This window comes from Helianthus annuus, chromosome 12 (assembly GCF_002127325.2).
Source record: "Helianthus annuus cultivar XRQ/B chromosome 12, HanXRQr2.0-SUNRISE, whole genome shotgun sequence".
NCBI classification, from domain to species: domain Eukaryota; kingdom Viridiplantae; phylum Streptophyta; class Magnoliopsida; order Asterales; family Asteraceae; genus Helianthus; species Helianthus annuus.
In genome coordinates, this window is record NC_035444.2 from 151,238,181 (window position 1) to 151,258,569 (window position 20,389).

The 20,389-nt window shown below is 39.2% G+C and overlaps 2 protein-coding genes and 1 non-coding gene across 3 annotated transcripts; 2 read left to right on the forward strand and 1 right to left on the reverse strand.

Moving 5' to 3' along the window:
- The first annotated feature begins 291 nt into the window (after window positions 1-291).
- Window positions 292-3,116, forward strand: LOC110895691 (PLASMODESMATA CALLOSE-BINDING PROTEIN 1). The gene is made up of 4 exons (XM_022143014.2): window positions 292-454; window positions 1,332-1,574; window positions 1,663-1,696; window positions 2,438-3,116. Exons 1-4 carry the CDS (start codon window positions 400-402, stop codon window positions 2,745-2,747), a joined length of 642 nt encoding a protein of 213 aa, XP_021998706.1. The 5' UTR covers window positions 292-399; the 3' UTR covers window positions 2,748-3,116.
- An 819-nt stretch (window positions 3,117-3,935) lies between these two features.
- Window positions 3,936-4,007, forward strand: TRNAP-AGG. Its single transcript has one exon. It is a non-coding gene; the product is annotated as a tRNA-Pro (tRNA).
- Window positions 4,008-5,630: 1,623 nt separating this feature from the next.
- On the reverse strand, window positions 5,631-10,141 carry LOC110895689 (14-3-3-like protein GF14 iota). The gene is made up of 7 exons (XM_022143013.2): window positions 9,981-10,141; window positions 8,362-8,668; window positions 7,384-7,471; window positions 7,165-7,274; window positions 6,925-7,073; window positions 6,204-6,250; window positions 5,631-5,835 (listed from the first exon to the last, which is right to left on the reverse strand). Exons 1-7 carry the CDS (start codon window positions 10,051-10,053, stop codon window positions 5,824-5,826), a joined length of 786 nt encoding a protein of 261 aa, XP_021998705.1. The 5' UTR covers window positions 10,054-10,141; the 3' UTR covers window positions 5,631-5,823.
- Between the last annotated feature and the right edge of the window lie 10,248 nt (window positions 10,142-20,389).

Here is a 20,389-nt window from a genome sequence, read left to right on the forward strand (position 1 = left end):
AGAGTTTTTTAATTTACTATAATAAAACGTTAAAATACCATTTTGCCATTCATTAAAAGGGAAAAAAAAGATTAAAAAAAAACTGAATGTTAACTGAAAAATCTGATAAGATTTTGATTTTGGATAAAAATTACAACAAAATTAAAACTAAATGACTCGAATTTAAAAAGTTTGAGTGTTGAATAATTTTGAAAGTTTACTCTTTTATAAAAAGTTGCCACCGAATAGCCTGCCACCCCCACTCGCACTCACCACCGTCATTCTCATATTATTATTGTCCTATAAATCTTCACTCACTTCATCTCTTTATCTCCCCCTTGCAACTTTAGATCAATACCAACAACTTTCTTCTATCATACACTTTCATCACTATTTGCTTTTAGCATTTTGGCTTCAGTCATGTCTGTTCTTGTTCTTCCTATGGTGATGTTCTTGGCCATGGTTGGCTATTCAAGTAAGATTTCTTACATTTTTTTTATTTTATTTTATATTTGCTTTTTTAGTTGGGTTTTTTTTTTTTAGTTTAGATTGAACACTTTTTTAAGGACTTATGGTTGTTCTTTGCTCTTTTTATGTTTGATCTCAAATGGGTTTGTGTTGGTTTTGTTGTTCTCAAAATGTGTTTATGTACTTTTGCAAAAGCTAAGCTTAGGTATTCTAGCTTGTTCTTAGTTGGGTTTTTGTTATCTTTATAGTTCTCAAATGGGTTACTTATAATCTTTCAAATGGGTTACTTATAATCTTTGTAGTTCTTAAATGGGTTTTTTGTAATACTTATAGTTCCCAAATAGGGTTTTTTTTTATCTTTTTTTTTTTTTTATAATCTTTATAGCTCTTAGTAATCTTTATAGTCCCAACTCCCAACATGGTTTAGCTTGTAATCTTTGTATGTCTCAAATAGGTTTCATGTAATCTTTATAGTTCTCAAAAGGGTTTTTTTTATTTATTATTATTATTATTATTATTATTATTATTATTATTATTATTATTTTTATTACTATTATTATTATTGTTGTTGTTATTTTTTTTTTTGTAACTTTTGTAGTTCTTAAATGCGTTTTTTCCAATCTTTACACTTATCAAACGGATGATTTTTTTTTTCTTTTTTTTTTTTTAAATTTTTCACAGTTGGGTTTTTGCAATCTTTGTAGATCTCAAATGGGGTATTTTTAATTTATTATTTATTTACACTTATCAAATGGATTATTTTTTTTTTTTTAATTTTTCACAGTTCTGAAATGGGTTTTTGCAATCTTTGTAGATCTCAAATGGGGTATTTTTTATTTTAAATAATCTTTATAGTTCTGAAATGAGTTATTATTGAAAAACAGGTGCTGCTTATTGTGTATGCAACACTGGAGCAAGTGACACTGCTCTTCAATCAAACATAGATTTTGCTTGTGGAGCTGGAGCTGATTGCAAACAAATCAGTCAAAGTGGCCCTTGTTACAACCCTAACACTTTAAGAGACCATTGCAATTTTGCTGTCAATAGTTATTTCCAGAAAAAAGGCCAAACTCCACTCAGCTGTTCATTCTCAGGCACAGCCACTGTCACATCCTCACCCCCATCTGGTAATTTACCATTCTACCCCTCTTAAAAGTTACCATCTTTGTATTTTTATTATTTTTTGTGCAACTTTAATTTTCTTGATGATTACAGGTGTCAATTCTGCTTGTTTCTCTGGAAGCTCAAGGTATGTTTATGAAATCTTTGTTGCTAGATCTTGTGTTTATTGATTATTAAAGTTAGGATCTATGTTCTTTATTTATAGATTATATTCTTTTAAAAATTCATATATTAGTTGTGAGTGTTTTTTCAAAATGATTGAAAGAATTATCAAGAATATGATACCTTTTGAATGGTATATGGAAGGGAGAGAAAAGGGGGAGGGTGGAATGATCCCCTTTTGGGTTCAGTGAACCGGTAGTGTGACCGGTCTGGTCTGGTTTTTAAAAGAGGAGAATCTTTTGGTTACAAAGAATAGAGATGAACATTTGGACCGTTACTCTACCGTGCTAATAAATTCAGTACGGTATTCGGTACCCACTTTTTCAGAAATTCAGTATCATTATTTTCGCTACCTCTACCGATACCATGTAGAGATAGTCATTTTGTAATGAGTTACCCACTTTATTTGGTATCGTTACTTTCGGTACAAATCTCATCCCTAATAAAGTTAGGCTATTGTTTGTTAAATCTAAAGCAATTTTGGTTTTGTGTCACATGGTGATAGATAGCCCTCTTCATTATAAAGATTGGTCTAAAGCTTTTGTACAATAAAGAAAAGATTGATCAAAAGCTAGTTAGGTCCCATTCACCCATTGTGACTTTTTATGATAAATATACACTTTACCACACAATAATGTAGTAGTAATAATTTTACTTTTTTAAAGTAGGAAATAACAAATCATCTTTTTTATCTTAATCTTTGTAGCTCTACAACTCCAACAAATCCAACCATAGCGCCACCCGGCACCGGAACAGGAACCGGGACAGGCACTGGGACCGGAACAGGTACCGGGACCGGCACTGGGACTGGCACCAGCACAGGCACAGGCACAGGCACTAGCACCGGTACAGGTACTGGTACTGGGATCAATGTGAACCCAACAGGTGGACTTGCGCCTTCTGGTGCAACCGGGCTCAATGATAATAGCTCGGGTGGTGTGACCATCCGCCAAACCACAAGCGGATTCGTGCTACTAGCCCTCGGCTTTGTGTGGTCAAGGCTGATCTACGGTTGATATGACATGATATGGTATGATATGGACGGATGAGATTTCGCCACGGTTTTGGTTGTGATCTCAAAAGCAACTATCGGTTGTATTTGATGGATTCCATAGGAGTAGAGAGTCGGCCTTTTGTATATCTTAATTCACTTATTATTGTATTTTTATCAGCAGTTTCTTTGTTTGAATGGTTGGTACTTGTAGTTCTGCATGATGTACAACAATTAGTGCGTATGGTACAAACGGTCATGGTTCTTCGTTGTGGTATTATCTAGTAGTATTGATAAATGCACACATGATCCTTATGTTAGGTAAGCTACTATTTGTATCTACACTTGCAGTGAATTTTCATCCCCAATTCATTTTAATCTTGTATTTCCTGTCTTTTTAATCCGAATAATTTGATAATTTTATCTTTTCTGTATTTTAATTATATTTATCATAACGTAATATCAAAAACAAACGTTGAAAAAGCATAAATCAACATAATATTTACACAATGATGCTTATATGGTTGTAAAAATCCCGACTAGGCGTCGATTAATCACCGATTAATCACAGTTAGTTTTGATTAATCCCTGACTAATCTCAATTAATTGCTAGTTCCCACTCTACCGCCTGATTAACAACTAGCGATTACTACAACATTGCTTATATCGTCTTACATTTAATACATGCAGTGGCGGCTTTGATGGTGTGCGGGAATGACCTCCGCCCGTGATTTTGAGGGGCACGCGATTTAAAAAATTCCAATAAGTATATGTTATTTTTTTTAAATATTAAACACATACAAATTCCAATATAGACCCATTTACAAATAATTTTTTATGGTTTAGAATTTAGCACATTTGGCATTAGGTTTATTGAGCCCAATACTAATTTGATTATTATTTTTTAAATAATAATAAAATATTACGGAAGGACATTTTTTTCAAGCTCGAACATGGTACATGAATTCTCGGAGACGCCTCTTAATACATGTTTAACACATTTCCAGTTGAGTCCTTTGCGATTGTCGATTCCCGTATGTAGATTATTGCTTCAACATGCGACATACTTTCTTATAAAAAAATTGTTATCTATTTACTTCGACAAAATGTTAAAACTTGTAGTGAACAAAATATGGTGAGATGTCTATTAAATTTACTGTAATAAAAAGTGTTTTGGTTTTTATAAAGTTCAGCATAAGAGGTAAACATAACTGGGCATTTGGTCTAGTGGTATGATTCTCGCTTAGGGTGCGAGAGGTCCCGAGTTCAATTCTCGGAATGCCCCAATATTTTTAGTTACAAGATCTGATTAACCAGAGAACCCTCACTCTTGTTAAAACCAGACCAACAAACCAATACATGTTTGGTTTTTTTAACATTTTAACTAATAGTTGAAATTCGAATTGTTAATATTTTGTAACTTCGGTTAATAATTAGTGAAAACCAGACCAAACAAACCGATACAAGTTTGGTTTTTAACATTTTAACTGATAGTTGAAATTCGGATTGTTAATGATTTGTAACTCCGGGTAATAATTAATATACATAAAATTCGTTGACAGTGTTATTGTTAAATAACATAAACGAAACTAATACTTATCACTCACCGGCTCATTCTATATTCAAATAGATTATATACACCCAGGAACGAACTGATACTTGTCATCAATTTTATTGGTCTTGACTAGTCATCAATTCAGAACAAAGTTGTGAGCAAAATTAAAATAAGTCTTTTAAAGAAATATGAGTCTATAGACTAAATATAGTTCAATTTAGTTTGGGTATGTATATACTTATTCCATTTACTTAATTTATGTCTAAAAGTTACCAAAAAACAAATGTCTTGTCTATTGTGGAGCAAGCTAAGGAATACACCTTAAGAGCTAAGACTTAAGAGTTCCCTCTTCTACAACCTTTTTCTAGAAAGCAAGTATTCACATAGCTTTTTGTACAAATGAGTTGAGGTGTTGGGTTGGTTTCCATTCAAACCTTTGAAATTTCAAATTCTTATATGTTCTTTTATGCTTTAAAGAATAAGTACATTATTCTAAAAAATAAATAAAATGTACAATCTTTACAAATCTTGACCAACTTTTGTTCCTTACCAACAAAGGAATTTGATAAAATAATTAATAAAAGTGAACTCAAATTCAAGAACAAGAAAGGCAAAATGAAAACCTTTTTTTCTTCCCTCTTAATGTGGGGAATTTTCCCAAATGAAGCTTAAATTTTCTTTTATGTAACTTACTACTTTGTTGGCATTCACATTACATTGTTTGTAACTATTATTTTAATTAATATAAGTATGGTTTTATGTTGAATCATAGGTCTAACAAATCAAAATATAGTATTGTTAAGAGTTATTTTATAGCTTCTATAAATGGTCAAATAATTATCCAATAAATCAATTTCATGGTATGATTTCCAAATCACAAGTAGTGACAATCTCAAGGATCAAGTGGCGGGCAAAGAATGAGACAAAGGTCCGGAGATGAGAGTGAGTAAAGTGAGTAAGCCCCTTTAGAGTTAGGGGCGAGCCAAAGAGAAGTTGTAGCATACGAAAACCTTATCCCCCTCGTAAACGTTGTATGCACACCTCCTAGGCTCCTAGCTATATCATATCAAGTCATCATTTATAGATGTATAACACTTTTTAAACGACCATATACCTCTATACATGCGTATACCATACCATACCATACCATACCATACCATACCAGACCATACCATACCATACCATACCATACCATACCATACAGTGCCCTATACAAGCGCATACCAACAAATCGTACATCACTATACGACCATATATCATCAAATCAATAGGGGGTTGACTAATAACGTAGGTGGTGTTCATTTAAGTCTCACCCAAAAAAGGCCCGTATAACAGAAAAATAAAAATGGAAGAACAACATTAAGGAGAAGTGTGCCATAAAACTGAACTTAACAAGGAGAAACCAAATATCATGCAGATCAACTTGTTAACCTAAAACAGACAAACTGAATCCCATTTTTCAAAAATAATAATAACAAACTCTCCTGCAACAAACTTTGCAAGTTCAAAATACTGCCTGTTTAATTAAGGGCTCTTGTTTTCTTCGTCACTGCTTCTTCTGCAACAACATTCGGGTTTTGATTTTTTAAGTCGTAACAAAATTAGAGGTGGCAGTTATGACCCAATTACAAACGGGTCAATTTTTTTTTTTTTTTTATCTCTAACAGGTTGCTTGAGTGTACTTTGGATGCATGTAAGCTTCCAAATCCTTTTATTCTAAAAAAGTGTTATTGAAATAATGCATTGTTATTATATTAACCACGCGTCCACGCTCATAAGTACAATTTTTTTTTAAATATATATGAACAAAAATGTTTCAGGGTCAACCCAAGAAGTCTGACCCGTCCGATTTGCAACCACCAAACAAAATCTTTATCGAGTTATAATACTTATACACACACTCAAACAAATATATACAATACTAACCTCTGGTTCAGCTGATTTTGGCTCTTCGCCTTTGGGGTTTTCATCTCCTGTAGCATAGCAAAGCAAAGCAAAGCATCACAACTCATATATCAACTTCATTTGTTTATGCAAAATATGTGTTGCAGATAAAATGCTAAATTTTTCCTTGTTATGTTTAGGAAAACTTAAATCCAATATTGATTACCTTTAAATAACTAATAAAAAAAAATATACACTTCCATTAATAGAGGTGATTTGCACACAACAAAAGGTTATTGGTGCACTAAAAAGCAGTTGTCATGTGAATGTATGATCACTTTACCCTTGCATCATAATAAAAGACAAAAAAAAAAAAACATGTTTAAAAAGTAAGGGTAAAATTGTTAACATACAATTATTTGTTGAGTAGAAATCACCTCACCACCTCACCTCACCTCACCTCCATTAAGCATGCACTATATATCCCTATTTTTTACAAACATGTATTTGCATACGTGGCAACTGATATGGCATCTGGCATAGCGTCAACTAGTGCCGCATCAGATAAAATCAGTTAAAAAAGGTTAGGGATTTTTTTTTGCGCGTCATATAAAGTTGGTTACCAAAATCAAGAAAAAAAAGTTTAAACTTCGTTTCTTTTCGTGCGGTTTGCCATATTAATCCAGTTTAGAAACTGAAATCAATATTTCAATTGCCTTTTGTATGAAAAAACAGATAATAAGGGTATGAAAATATGAAATACCACCATCCTCCGGCAAATCAGAAGTCCAGAGAGTGAGATTATCTCTCAGCAGTTGCATGATCAAGGTGCTATCTTTGTATGATTCCTCACTTAACGTATCCAACTCCGCAATCGCCTCATCAAAAGCTTGTTTAGCCAAGTGGCAGGCCCTGTAAACAAATTATTAATAACTAAATTAATACCACACTCTATATTACAAGTCTTAAGTAAGAAAAAAAAAGGATCTCCGCGGTTAATTACTTCTCAGGAGAATTCATAATTTCATAGTAAAACACCGAGAAGTTTAGAGCCAGCCCAAGACGGATTGGGTGAGTCGATGGGAGATCTGTACTCGCAGACGCAGAAGCAGCCTATAAGGACAATAACTGATATACTTAGTATAGGTTGTTACCAAAAAGAAATGTAACATATAAATATGACATTTATAATTCTTTATACTAAAATTCAAATGATACATGCCTCGTAGCCTTTCAGTGATTGATCGGCAGCTTCCTTTCGTTCTTGGTCTGTCTTGAACTCAGCAAGATAGCGGAAGTAGTCACCTTTCCTATGTTCATATTAATCAGAAGAGCAACAAATTTGAAAACATATTTCATTAAGAAAATGTGAAAGTGGTTCATAAAGTTGAAATTTTAAAACAATAACTGATATTCAAAGTATATTCTTCATCTTCCATGCATAGAGTGCAGGAGTAGATCATATTGGTGTGTATGTCCTTTCTTACATTAAGATGTTAACTATATGATGGTAGCATAGTTGTTAATAGCGAGTATAGCGCTCGCTATAGCAAATAGCGTAGCGAAGCGTGAGTTTCCCTCTAAATGATGTTTAGGCCAGGGGTGTGGTATACTGCCCCTGGCCACATCACCTTCGTTAGCGCCCCACACCCGCCCCCTGCCCGCCAAAGAGGGGGCGCCATTGATGGCCCACCAGCACACTAACGAGCGCTAAAGGGGTGTGCTGGTGGGGCCCATTCTTTTCAACCAATCAAATCTTGTTTTGTATTTTGTTTAATGGTGGGCTTTAAACCATTGCATGCAAATTAAAGGCAGGGGCTTTAAAGCCCCCTATGTGACATGGCGCTGAGGTGGATCTGACGTGGCACTATAAAGCCTCTATGAGCTTTAAAGCACACCCCTTAGCCTTAGCACCCCTTAGTCTTTCTTCCGTATTTACAGAAACTTTGATAAAGTATACATGTAAAACATTTCTAAAATTTTCTTCTAGTGTATCACTAAACATAAAACAACACCCGCTATTTCATTGCTATCGCTACGTAGCATATAGGTAGCTTTTATCATGGAAAGAATTGGCTAATATGGTAATTATAGCGTCAAAAATACTATTTTACAAAACTTTAAAGAGTAAATTACTATTTTTAAGAATTTGCCCAACATGTTACTAGTAGCAATTGAAACTACCATACTTATGACTCACATTTTGTAGTAGAAAACAGTAGCTTCTCCTGATCCAGAAGATGGTACCAGATGCTTATCTATGATATCAAGAATGTCACTGCAAATCTTGGAAAGTTCGTCTTCAACCTTCTTGCGGTATCCCTTAATCAGACTGACATAATTCTCATTTCCCTTTGATTCCTCTTTCTGTTCAATCGATGACATAATTCGCCAAGAGGCCCTTCTTGCACCAATGACATTTTTGTACCCGACTGATAGCAGGTTGCGCTCTTCAACAGTAAGTTCAACATTAAGTTTCGCAACATTCTTCATACTCTCAACCATTTCTGTAAAATATTAAGTGAACCATGACATGGATATTGTTGTACCATGTGTATATGCGTGTTTCGGCACAGTCAATATAGTCAGCGAGTAAACTGATGTATGTTAATACTCATAATATTGACTGTATAATGAACATATAATGAAGCTAATATTGAAATCATGCATGATCAACTTATATGTGAGGCTGAATGCACATATGTCATCCTTACAGCTTGTAAAAGTGTTTTTTTTTTTTTTTTTTAATTTTCCACAATTGATTCTTATTTAAATTTGAATTTCCTACTTTGTTTTATCTAGTTTCCTTTTGAAATTATGATTCCTATCCTATGACCTCTAGGGTTATTTTTTAGTTAGTTTTTGATTGAGTTATAATTCAAAGAACATTGTTGTTGGAACCATTCGGTTCGTTTTTATCGTCATTGATTACTAACTGTTCTTGAGCTATTTGAATGCTTATGAAACTGCATCAAATTCTTATGATCTTGGGCCTAATAAAACTATTCTAAGCATACCAATTTGACTTCAATGAATAACTTTCTATAAGCATAACATCCACCTCTCATACTAACCAATATTGTCTGTTTTGCACACCAGAACCTCAAAAAAAATTTTGCTAGCTCAAGTGGAAACTTCTGCCCAGTATCTCTCTTGTGGACATATAAAAACATAACCATGTGAAATTTCCCTACTATATTTCGATAACAATATTTAGTCAAATTTGTACATCTTTTCCACTCAAATAAACACATATAAGCATCAAATATAGAAGTTCATACAAGAAAGGTGGAAAGAATAGTTCAAATTCTCTCAAATACTAAAAATACTAGTGATAGCTTCCTATTTGAGAACCCATGTCAAGAAATTAGCAATTATTAGATGATTAATTGTAATACTATTCGCGAACCCTAAAATATTAAATATCAATTTATTGTGTCGGATTTTAAACGAATTTAATAGATGTATAATCGATTAAATGATCATCAACGATTAAACGAACTTTTTATTTCATAATTTTAACTATTTTGCTAATACATGTATAATCGGTTAAATGATTATCGACGATTAACCAAACATTTTATAATTTATGTAATAATTTTAACTATTTTGCCACCATACAAATTAAGATAAATCTAATATACACATACAAAAAAAAATCGCTATGAATTAGAAATTTAGAACCAAACGTAACATAAATCATGCATGCAAACACATTAAATATATAAGCATATGTCGTCGATCAAAATCCATCCACCATATGACAAAAATGTACATAAAAAAAACCTAAAAACAGTTAAGAAATCGAGATATATATACCATCGTAACGCTCGGCTTGTTCGGCGAGTTTAGCCGAATAAACATGATTTTCTCTCTCTTTTTCGTTCGACATGGATCGATGGGGCGAATTTGAAAGTGAATTACGTGAAAATTCTTTTGCGAATATTGTAGGGAAAGATTAGAAAGAGGAAATGAATGAAGGGTTTGCTGTATGTATATAGGGTGGTTATAGGTAGAGCAAGTTATGGAGAAGGGTAAGACTAAATCTCAACCGTTGGATTGAGGTTTAAATGTGGAACCGACTACCGTGCACTTCGTACGGATGTTTAGGTTTTTTTATATGTTTTCTTAATTATAAATTAATATTTGATTGATTTAGGAATAAAAAAATCTAAAAAAAAAAATCGAAACATCTTGTTAGGAGAGATTGTAACAAATTTTCTTTTTTAACGGCTAACAAAATCCGACCACACGGGTATATCAATAGGCAAGAGGCCACCTGCGACCGCGGTTGCAGACATTGCTGACGACCTGGCTCCTCACCGATTCCAGAGGAAACCAACCGCCCTAGGGCCTACTGTGGTAACATATGAGGCTCATGGATGAGTGACGTACAACAATTTTTTAACGGTTTTTCATTTGTATTGTAATGTCTTTGAGAAAATCTTTTGAGAGTGCGTTTGTATTTTCTTGGATTAGAGAAATTAACGGGCATTTCGATTTGGATATTCAAGGTCGATTGGTTCAGACAATGACGCTACCATATAATAAGGGAAGGATCCTCAGCTAACTAAGGTTCATAAAATAATTACATATAAACAACTCCGTAGCTATATAGAATTGGATATTCAAGGTCGATGTCGATTGGTTCAAACAATAATGCTACCATATAATAAGGGAATGATCTTCAACTAACTAAGGTTCAAAAAATAATTACATATAAACAACTACGTAGTAATATAGCTCAGTAGAGAGGGGCCACACATTACATCTATTATCTATTATATATAATAAACATAAAGATTTGGGCTGATGTGGCATCTCCTTAGAGCCTCCTAGATTCATTTTTTGCGGGAAAATCAACTGGGTTATTTTAGTTACTCGCGGATCATGTTTTTAGGAAACCCGACCCGTTTTATAACCCGGGTATATAAGTCACCTAAAAACCTAAATTCATGTCGCCTCATTCTTTTCCTTCACTGCTTCACACCGAAACCCTAGCCTCCATCTTCCTTTGGCTTGAAGCTTCTACCATCTGAGAGGTTCTACAATCTAAATGATTTAGCATCATCGTCCTCTCGATTTCTTCTCTCAATGATTCAAGAGGTTCTACAATCAATAGTATTGTAGGATTGATAAAACGAAAATCATTGATGTCCTGTGTCTACATCTGCGAGGCGATGATGGCTAGGGTTCCCATGGTGATTTCGGTAAGAAGGATCTTCCTGTATGATTTTTAAATCAACAATTATTAATCATCTGTTTGATTGTACTGGCTAACTTAAGTTTCAAACTAGTACTCATAGTATTTACGATTGAAGGGGTATGGTCCCAGATCTCGCGTCAGCATCGACCGTGAGTGACCATTACCCTTATCAAAACCCCCACTAGCTAACAACCTACTTATGTCCGTGCGGGAACGCATCGACACAGTGGTTGAATCCAATCTGTCCAGTGATGGAGGAGGACTTACCTGGAATATGAGAACGGTATAGCGATGCGGCTGGCACCGCATCTGGTGTATGAAAACGGAAGTATTCACAGCGATGCGGCCCCGCACCACATCCAGTGAACACTTCTATCAATACAAAGAAGCTAGACAACAGCAGCAGTCACCACAGACGACGATGCGGCCTAGCACCGCATCTCGCGTATTTCTTGATCAAAGAGTAAGACGCGGGAACGTCTACGGTTACCGCAAACAGCGATGCGGCTTGCACCGCACCCTGTCTACTCATCAAGTGGGACTGACACCACAGAGCAAGTAGCACCAATGGCAGCCGCCTGTCAGGACTACATAAGCAACAGACTGACGTGGCGTCGCCTCCCCGGCCGACATGTCTGACACACCTGCAAGGGTGCAGCATGCCGTCAGTCTATCCATCCACCTCCTCCTTCACTTCTCGGCTATAAATACCAACCCCAAACTAGGTTTGAGGTATCTCTTCACAACTCTCTCACTACTACTACTATCATACTTTGCTTCCCAAGCAGACTACTGATTCTCACGCCGGAGAGTGGTAACAAGGAGCACCCCCCACCCCATCCTCCTTGTTACGAGTCACGGTTTGTTTCCTTGTGAAGGAGATCGACCCACCGGTGATCCAGCCAGCGATCCTCGAGAGGAATGGATTAACCCTTCTTGACGAGACCAGTGAGTTAACCCCGCCCGGTTAACCATTGTTTCATCATTGGCGCCCACCGTTACTCTTAGCACTTTTTCAGCCACCCTTCTCCCTCTCAAAAGATCATGACTGATCACCAAAACAACACTACCGGGGATAATCTACTCCCCACCAACCCAGGGAATGCGGGGACAGCTCCCCCAGACCCAAATCCGGGCCACATTGGCACCTCCACGCAAAGGGGTCCATCCCTAACGTTCGGACACGACCTATCACAGTACGCATCTGTGATCCCTCCGGACATGGACCCTCACACCTGGTATGACCAGCAGGCCGCCCTGCTGGCCGCAACATATAACCGAGCTTGCGCTGAAGCGCAAATACAGGCCGGGCCTACCCCGGCACCAACCACACCTGCGGGTCATATTTTACAATACGACGGCAGGGCACCCTCACGTCCAGCCTCCAGAAGCAGGCGTGAGGACCGCGTATCCTCTTACTGTGAGGTCCGCACATTAAATGAGGACGACTCCTCATATGGGTCCCGCACCAAAGGAACAATACAAAGCCGCCTAGGCCCCCAAGGTGGTAATAGGCGGCAATCCACAGTCCACCGCAGTTCCGGCATCCAAAGCCGGCTGGGACCGCTGCCCCAGTATGAAGGTTATGGCCGTACCGACCCGGACGACCATACATATTGCGGGGATTCGCATGACACCAGCAGCAGACCGGGAGGACGCAACTATATTCCTCCCACTCATCCACGCAACACATACCTCAGGGCTGCAAAGCGCCCTGAAAACCAGCCCTACAGGCCGAAAGCTGCGGCCGAAAACTCAAAATTCGCCCCGCGAATTGCCCACGCCCATGTCACCACAACAAAATTCCCATTCAACATTGGGAAATACAGCGGTTCGTCTGACCCGGACGACCACATGAACGTTTTCATGGGCGCGGGATGCAACGGCCAGTGGGATGAACCCACTTGGTGCAATTTTTTCCCCCAGACCCTCACAGGTCTGGCCAGGGCTTGGTTCGATTCTTTGCCAGTGGCGTCACTGGTCTCATTCGAGGACTTGCATGCGAAGTTCCTCGCCCATTTCAGCCAGCAACGACATCACGAACGTGATTCGTTGGACGTCATGAATATTTGGCGAAGGGACGACGAATCTTTAGAAGCATTCGTCGTCCGATACAATAAAGAGTGCCTAGAAATAGGTGACGTGGCAGACCAAATGGCACGGAACCATTTCATCAAGGCCGTCAGGGACAAGCAGATAGTCATGACCATCTCTGGCAAGGAGGGCTTGCCTAAAAAATGGGAAGATGTCATGGCCGCAGTCAAGACATACGCCCAGACGCAGCGGTCCCTTGAACCACATATATCAAAGGCACAGCCCCAAGCCGAAACCTCCCACCAGGGGTCCAAGCGTAACAATAAACGCAACCGGGATGTTAGAAATCGCGACAGCATTTCCAAACCATACTTCCTGCGGACCAACCCGTTTGACCCAAGGAACCACAATCCGCAACGGGACAACCGGGCGCCAAAGAAAGATTCTCGGGACCGCAACTGGACCGAAATCACTGCGTCGCCAAGCGAAGTCCTTCTTACGGACGCACAACTCTTGCGACCGTCCCAACCAATGAAGTCCAAGAAAAATCAGGATCTCACTCTCTATTGTGAGTATCATAAGGACTCGGGCCACACCACAAACAACTGCGTCAGTCTCCGACTGGAGATTGAACGAGCCTTAAAAGAGGGGAAACTGCAACATCTTTTGCCTGTTGGTAGAAACCCACCAAGCGCATCACCCCTCATGGCGAAGGCACCTCCTCAGGGAAGAGGACCATGTATGTGGCCTCAACCCACATGATCAACGGAGGAAAAGGCAGGCCGCGCAAGGCGGCGAAAAGACCGGACAATGACTGAAAGACGAGCAAGTCGTCTTTCCAAAAGTCCGAGGCGGCCCGCGCGACAGACGTGCCGTCGTTATTACAGGCCAACTGTCTCATTACTGCACCGAGCGTCTATTCATCGACCCAGGCAGTACTTCCGATATGATCTACGAGCAATGCTTCAACCAGTTCGATCAGGAGGATAAAGATCGGTTGCAAGCAGTGGACTACCGTTGGCTGGGTTCGCAGGGGAAACTGTCTTTCCCCTAGGCCAAATTACGTTCCCTGTGCGCCTTACCAGCAGAAGGCACACACGAACAGAAGAGGTAAACTTCATGGTTTTACCTCATAATGTCACACCCCAACCAATGGCGGAAACATCGGGATGAGACGAAGTGTGAAGATTGCTCGAGACATCATAACGCTAATAATTGTGACAAGTATTTAAATAATCATTTCATTTCATTTCTAAAGAATCAAGTACAAGGTTTTGAAACAAAGTACAACAACATGAATAATAAAATGATACAATACAAATACAATTCTTTCTAAGTGGGTATCTAAGCATCCGACTAGATTCCATGCATCGTCAACATCCACCTGTAACATGTTAAAATAAAGTTCAATGCAAAAGCAAAGGCGAGTATACAAGTTTGATACGTACATAGCAAAAAGATAAGTTTGAACAATTCCTCATAGCAAGCATGTGATTCAAGATGAACATTTAAATATGGTATGTGTCTAACATATCAAACCAAGGAAACGCAATATACTCATGACATAACCGAAGATAAAGAGGCGGGTCGTTAATCCTATAGCGCTACATATGTCACGGTTTGGCTCGTACGAAGTTAATGATAAATTCGACACATAAGATAAATCCAAGTTTAAAGCATCAAGCCATCACGTATACAAGCATGTTATAGGAATGTTCATGTGTTTAAGCAAAATGTTCATGTGTTTAAGCAAAATGTTCATGTGTTTATTTGTTGATAGATAAACATGTTACACCCCAAAAGTGGTAAAAGTAAAAAGGGGGAATACGAGTATACTCACAAAGTTTGCATATGTTTTCCGACTATCCAATGTGACAAAGTTGACGAGGTTGGAAGGTTGAATGCGTAAAGGTTTAAGTTCAAGCATGTTTAGAGTCGAGATTCAGAATGAAAGTGACATGAAAATATTATATCAAAATATTCATCTTCACACATAGCAATTGTATGACACTTGGTAACCACAAGGGTTATAATGATTTCATGAGTTGAACACCCATAAGAATCATAACAAGGTTTAGGTCCTTAGATGATAACCTACTACTTTAACAAATGAATATGATTTCAACATCAAAGATTCGAGTGTACATAGATAGTATTTAGGTTGTATAATATACACATATTATTAAGTCCAAATGTTTAAGTATTCAAGTAAGAGGTAGAAGATTACATCTTCATTTAGGTACCTCAAGTTGAGTCATGGGTGTCATGGATGGGGTAGGAAGACAAGGCTTCCATTTAGGTACCCCTTTGATGTTCACCACTACACTTGATGTAAAAACAACCAAGGAGGGTCATGAACTAAGGTCATTATATGTATGTAAAGTAAACTAACTAATAGAAATCATCAAATCATGTGAGGATTGTATGTTTGGATAACCCAAGTTGTTCCATAATCACTCATGTATCAAAGACTATGTTTGACATGATTTGTGGGTTGAAACCCTAGACAAAACACCAAGTTTATGAGGTTTAATCCTCTGATTTCAAATGTCTCAACCTTGTTTTTAAGCTTAACCAACCATGGTATAAGTTGTAAGCATTAGGACATAGGTATGAGATGTGTTGAACACAAGTTACATAGGTTTAAACAAGTTTTTGATGAACATAAAAACAAACAGAAAGTTTATGGACGATTTCGGGGCATTTCCAGGTCTGATTTCTCCAAGGAGAAGTCTAGGAATCGAACCCCATGATTATCCAAGTAAGTAGGAAAAAGAATCAAGTGATTTCGTTAAGAAATGAGTGAGTTATGCTCATTTTCGTGAAGGGGTGTCAATCTGCTCGAACCTTTGCTTTCAGCTACGGTTTGGAGGATGTTTTGAGAGTTTTTAGTGTTGCAAAAGTGGTAGGGAGGCTGGTTATAAGTGGTATTTATAGGGGGAAGGATTAGGGTTTCAATGGGTTGGGCTTTGGAAGTGTTTAGAAGGGGTTACACCTTGAAACTAGCCCACAAAACCCAACTATATGGGGCTGAATTTTGCTGAATTGGGCTGCCATATTTCTTTATTTTTTTTTATTTTTTTAAAACATTATAATGAGTAATTTTGTTAGTTAAGTTGTGTAATAATATGCAACAATGTTTCCCCTAACTTGTAACAAGGTGAAATATGAAATAAAACATGATTTAACTAGGTAAAAAGTGTAATACACAAGTATGTAACATGTTTGTAAGTGACAAGTATATGTCACATATTAGATGATTAACCGTTGTATAAATAAGCATATTATTAGGGGTTTTTAGGTATCAACAATATAAGGACAAGCATGGACATGTATCGTGAATAAGTATCGTATAAGTATGAATTACAAATAAGGATTCGATGTACAATGAATTCGAACGTATGAACATGTATGAATATGTAGATGGTGAATTTAAAGAAATACGAATTTTATTATTGATATAAGTCTCGGATTTTACAACGGATACAACGAATAGACGACTACAAGAATGTAATACTTCAAAAAAAATAGAAATACAAATAAGACTTTCTATTTATGGAAAGTACGTAGAAGCAGGGCGTTACACATAACTCCAAATATGACGTACTCCTTGGGAGAGAATCCCAGGGTGATTTCAATATGATTACGTCCGTACCCCACTCTGCTATCGGTTTCCCAACCGAAACGGGGGTCGCGATATGCACGCAGAGACGTCATGATGTCGGACGAAATACGTCCGACCAAGATAGCAAGGCCTACCCCCAACAACCAACCGGAAAAATGGGTTCTCAACGCGAGATACCCAGAACAAAAGGTTATGTTGGGCCACGCCTTGTCCGCTAACACCAAAGCGCACCTGAAGCAGCTTCTCTTCAGGAATCAAGACATTTTCGTGTGGACACCCGCAGACATGACTGGGGTCCCGCGTGAAATCGCGCAACATTGCTTAAATACCTTGCCAGGTATTAAGCCGGTGATCCAAGGCCAACGCCACCTTGGATACGCTAAAAACCAGGCGGTGCATGAGCAGGTGGAAGAACTGCTCTCCGCAGGCATCCTGCGGGAAGTTAAATACCAGACTTGGTTATCCAACCCAGTCATGGTAGAGAAACCATCCGGGGGCTGGCGCATGTGCGTCGATTACAAAGACCTCAACAAAGCCTGTCCTAAGGATTGTTACGCACTTCCAGAAATCGACGAAAAAGTCGATAACCTCGCACCTTTCAGATGGAAGTGTTTCCTCGATTGTTATAAAGGCTACCACCAAGTACAGATGGCAGTCGAGGATGAAGACAAAATGGCATTCCGCACTCCCACCGGGAATTACTGTTATACAAAAATGCCGTTTGGGTTGCGCAACGCGGGCGCAACCTATCAAAAACTAATGAACGACACTTTTCGCGAGCAAATAAGCAAAAGTGTCGAAATCTACATGGACGATCTAGTCGTCATGAGCATGGAGGAAGATACCATGCTCACTGATATAGAACGAACATTCCAAACTCTGCGAAGCGTTAACATAAAGCTCAATCCAGGGAAATGCTCGTTTGGAATGGAAGAAGGCAAATTCCTTGGATTCATCGTAACCAAAGATGGATTCAAGGTAAACCCGGAAAAGGTTCAGGCGATCGACGCATGCCGTCGCCTTCAACGATGAAAGAAATGCAACGGCTGGCCGGCAGGCTAGCCGCACTAAATAGATTCTTAGCCAACCATGCAGCTAAGTCATATTCTTTCATCAAGACCCTGCGGAATTGTTTAAAGAAAGAACAATTCCAGTGGACCGCAGAGGCCGAAAATGCCTTCCGGGAAATGAAGGAGTGTTTGATACAACTCCCAACTCTAACCGCACCACGCAAGGATGAACCACTCATATTATACCTATCTGCCGCAGACAACGTGGTAGGTGCGGTACTGATAGTGGAGCGGGAGGGGGTTCAAACGCCCATTTATTACATCAGCAAGATGCTCAACGACCCAGAAACAAGATATTCAATAATGGAGAAATCGGTATTAGCACTGGTACATGCATCAAGACGGTTGCAACGATATTTCGCAAACCATGTCATCACGGTGCTAACCAATTACAGGATCGGCCCGATCCTATCCAAACCTGACATTTCTGGGAGGCTAGCAAAATGGGCAATTGAGCTGGGCGCGCACACGCTGAACTATAAACCGCGCCCCGCGATTAAAGGCCAAGTCTTAGCTGATTTCGCTGCCGAGGTACCGGCCAATCGCATTCAAGAATGCGAAGAAGCACAAAATCCCACGCCAGCACCATCTTCCTCCGAAACTTGGGCACTTTTTACTGATGGTGCCTCCAACGAGGAAGGTGCAAGCGCAGGTCTGCGACTCGTCAGCCCTGATGGCCAAGAACTTACATATGCAATCCGCCTCGATTTCAAAAGCACAAATAACGAGGCAAAGTATGAGGCCCTACTGGCAGGACTACGTTTAGTAGTCAAACTCGGCGTGTAACATTTGGAAGCACACGTCGACTCCTTGTTGGTTGCAGGGCAGATACGCGGCAACTATCCCGCAAAGGGGGATATCATGATCCTCTACCTCGAGCAAGCTCTGCAACTAACATCAAAGTTCACTTCATTCAATATCCGACATATCAACAGAAGTGAAAACAAATCCGCGGATGCACTCTCAAAACTTGCATTCACCAGCTTCCAACACCTGGCAAAGGAGATACGCATCGAAATTCTACAGAATCCTTCAGTACCCCTGCGTCAGGTCAATGTCATCCAATACGGCACAACATCTTGGATGACACCAATTATTGCATATTTGCAATCAGGTGTGACTCCCGAAAGCAAGAAAGAGGCACGCAAGCTACAATACAAAGCGTGCCATTATCAAATGGGAGACGGTATCTTATACCGTAAATCATACCTAGGGCCACTCCTACGATGCGTCAACCCCCAAGATGCCACATACCTCATCAGAGAGATACACGAAGAAATGTGTGGCATACACGCAGGACCACGCATGGTAGTGGCCAAGATCATGAATGCTGGGTATTACTGGCCCGGCATGCACCTGGATGCCGTCAAAGAGTTGCGCAAATGTATTAACTGTCAACGACATGCTCCAAAAACTTTGCGCCCCAAGAACAACTTGGTCCCGGTCACCACCGCATGGCCCTTTCAGAAATGGGCAATCGACGTGGTCGGACCCTTCCCAAACGCACCAGGTGCGGTCAAATTCATCATAGTAGCGGTTGATTACTTCACAAAATGGGTAGAGGCGAAACCGCTCGCCTCAACCACTGCTATGATAACAAGGAAATTCATTTGGGAACACATCATCTGCCGTTTCGGTCTACCAATGTGCATCGTTACCGATAACGGCACCAACTTTGCTGCCGATGAATTTCAAAAATGGCTAGAAGAACTACACATCGAACACATATTCTCATCTGTGGCGCATCCGCAAGGGAATGGCCAGGCTAAGAGTATCAACAAAAGTCTAGTCGAAGGCATCAAAGAAAGGTTGGGAACAGCCAGGTGTGGCTGGGTCGATGAACTCCCAAGCATCTTATGGGCTCACCGCACAAGCCCAAAAACAAGCAACGGGGAGACACCCTTCAGCCTGGTCTATGGCTCAGAAGCAGTGATCCCCGCGGAAGTAGGCATCCCTTCTCCCAGAATGTTGGCTATTGAAAAAATAGACAACACTATGGAACGCAGGATTGACTTAGACCTCTTGGAAGAAAGGCGTGAAAACGCGGCCATCAATGAGGCCAAGTACAAATCCAAACTTGAAAGGTACTACAACTCACGCGTCCGCGTTTGTACTTTCAACCCGGGAGACTACATCCTCCGCGACAACGAGGCATCTAATGCTGAACGCCCAGGAAAACTTTCCCCCAAGTGGGAAGGACCCTACCTCATCAATGAGGTCTTGGGCAAAGGCGCGTATAAATTACAAACGTTAGAAGGCGAACCTATCGCACGTACATGAAATGCACAACAGC